Here is a 1,994-nt window from a genome sequence, read left to right on the forward strand (position 1 = left end):
CGGGGTCATCAGGGGTCTGCCAGGGCCAGGGGGGCACACAGGCAGCAGTGCCGAGGGCAGGGGTGGCGTGACCTCAGACCAGGGTCTCCATAGTGCCATGAGTGGTGACGCCACAGGGAGGTGACACTGTGCAGGTAAGCCCTGTGGGATGCTCCATGTCCTCAGCACTGCCTTGCTTTCCTCCCCCTGAGGACTGGAGCTGGAGGGGTCATGGCCACGCACTGGGGTCTCCTCAAGGCTGAGCAACGAGGGTCCTGCCCTCACCAGAGCCCTGCCAGGGCCAGCCTGTGGTGACAGTGACATGCCTGGCACTGCCATCTGCCTGGCACTGCCATCTGCCTGCACAGCAGTCCCTAAGGAATTCGGGCAGGGCCGTAGCACAGACATGCTCATGCCATCAGCTCCCACTGGCACTTTTACTCCAAGCACGTCCATGGCACCGCAGGGACCCCACTCCGGGGAGTCTGTGGGAGTCCCAGAGCTCAGCAGCAACAGGAGAGCATCACAACAATGTCCCCTTCGAGTCCCGGGGTCCCTGCAGAGGGACCAGGAATGCACAGCCCCTCCGGGTGGGCTCAGGGCGGGGCCCTGTGCCCAGCCTGGGAACGTTCCCGCTGGAGCTGTTTCCGCCTCTGGATGTCCCTGTAGGCCTGGATGACCCGCGCCCGCTCCTCCTCCACGATGCGCCGGCGAGCCATGGACATCACCGGGGACACGGGGGACACGGGGGACGCCTGGCTCCGGCCCAGCCGAGGTGTCAGGAGGAGCTGCTTCCGTCCAGCCTGTGGGCAGAGCCGGGACAGCTCAGGTTTGAAGGATGAGACACCAGGACCGCGCTGCCAGGAGCTGCCACCGGGCCACTGAGGCCACCCCAGCCCTGCAGGTACCCGGGGGGGTGGCACTGTCCCCCAGAGCTCACCTGCTCGGCAGGACCCCGTCCCCGGGGCCGTGAGGTGATGGTGGGTGGCTGTGTCACCACCTCCCCAAACGCCACCGTGTCTGTGAGGGAAACCAGAGTCAGGTCAGAGCCCCCGGGGATGTGCCAATCCAGCTTCCCAATCCCCTCCCTCCATGTGCTTGCCCCCAGGGCTGGGGGTCACTCCAGCCCACCCTGCTCCAGCCCCACCTTGGAACAGGCTCTTCTCCAGCATGTCTGCCTTCTTCTCCTCCTTCTTCTTCCGAGCTTTTTCCAGCTTCTTTTTCTGAAACCTGAGGAGCCTCATTGTGGCCAGGGCTCGGGAGCAAGGAAGTGAGTCCCTATCCCACAGGAGCCCCACAAATCCCACAGCTCGCCCCCCAGGAGGGTGAAGCAGGCTTGTGGCTCCATTCCCAGAGATCCAAATCCATGGAGAGGGGGTCCACAGCCCCCTACCTGCCCCACCAGCCGCTGCCAGTGCCAGACCTGCCCTGCAGAACCAAGTAGGGGGACAGGCCACAGGCCTGGGCTGGCCCCATCCGGCCCCCATGGCCTTGCTCTCACTCTTTTTTCCTCTGGGACTTCTCTGGGGCTGTGTCCTCCCGCTCAGGCTCCCGTTGGAGCTGGTTCTCAGTGAGGAACAGGACGTGCTGCACCTCCTGCTCCATGCGGCAGATGTAGGAACGCTCCGACTCCCCCTTCCCCCTCCGGAACCTGGGCACCGGGATGTCCCCCTTGGATTTGGGCTTCTGCTGCTGCTTCTTCTCTAGGAGAGAGGGGGGACATTACTGCAGCAGTGACACCCCAGGGTCCCTCCTGCTGCCAGGGCAGGGCTAGGACATCACCAGAGGGACAAGGAGCTCCCATGGCAGATTCCAGCTGTGCCATGGGCTCCTGGGCCAGGCCCTGGGCCACCTGCTCAGGCCACCTCCGTGTCCCACCTGCTGCCTTCCTCTTCCCCTGGCCCAGGCGTTTCATGGCCTCGCGGCTCTGCATGATCTCCCGCAGGCGGAACGGGATCTCCTGCTCCTCGGGGTGCTTGGGCTTCATGTTGTCCACCTTCCTCTCCTTCCTGCAG

At 64.7% G+C, this 1,994-nt stretch overlaps 2 protein-coding genes across 2 annotated transcripts in view; one reads left to right on the top strand and one right to left on the bottom strand.

Moving 5' to 3' along the window:
* The window catches only part of GPRC5C (G protein-coupled receptor class C group 5 member C), a gene marked incomplete at its 5' end in the record, with an annotated part of 3,960 nt that extends 3,770 nt beyond the window's left edge, over nt 1–190 (top strand). Inside the window, one exon of the mRNA XM_029960112.1 lies at nt 166–190. Within this exon, the coding sequence (XP_029815972.1) occupies nt 166–190 (25 nt within the window). The remainder of the gene's footprint in view (nt 1–165) is intronic.
* Nucleotides 191–573: 383 nt separating this feature from the next.
* Nucleotides 574–1,986, bottom strand: CCDC137 (coiled-coil domain containing 137). Its single transcript, XM_029960045.1, has 5 exons — nt 1,858–1,986; nt 1,481–1,682; nt 1,127–1,209; nt 920–999; nt 574–782 (listed from the first exon to the last, which is right to left on the bottom strand). The coding sequence occupies exons 1-5, from the start codon at nt 1,964–1,966 to the stop codon at nt 576–578; spliced, it is 681 nt and encodes a 226-aa protein (XP_029815905.1). The 5' UTR covers nt 1,967–1,986; the 3' UTR covers nt 574–575.
* Between the last annotated feature and the right edge of the window lie 8 nt (nt 1,987–1,994).

The sequence above is a fragment of the Manacus vitellinus genome, unplaced genomic scaffold (assembly GCF_001715985.3).
Source record: "Manacus vitellinus isolate BGI_N305 unplaced genomic scaffold, ASM171598v3 scaffold_24_pilon, whole genome shotgun sequence".
Classification (NCBI taxonomy): domain Eukaryota; kingdom Metazoa; phylum Chordata; class Aves; order Passeriformes; family Pipridae; genus Manacus; species Manacus vitellinus.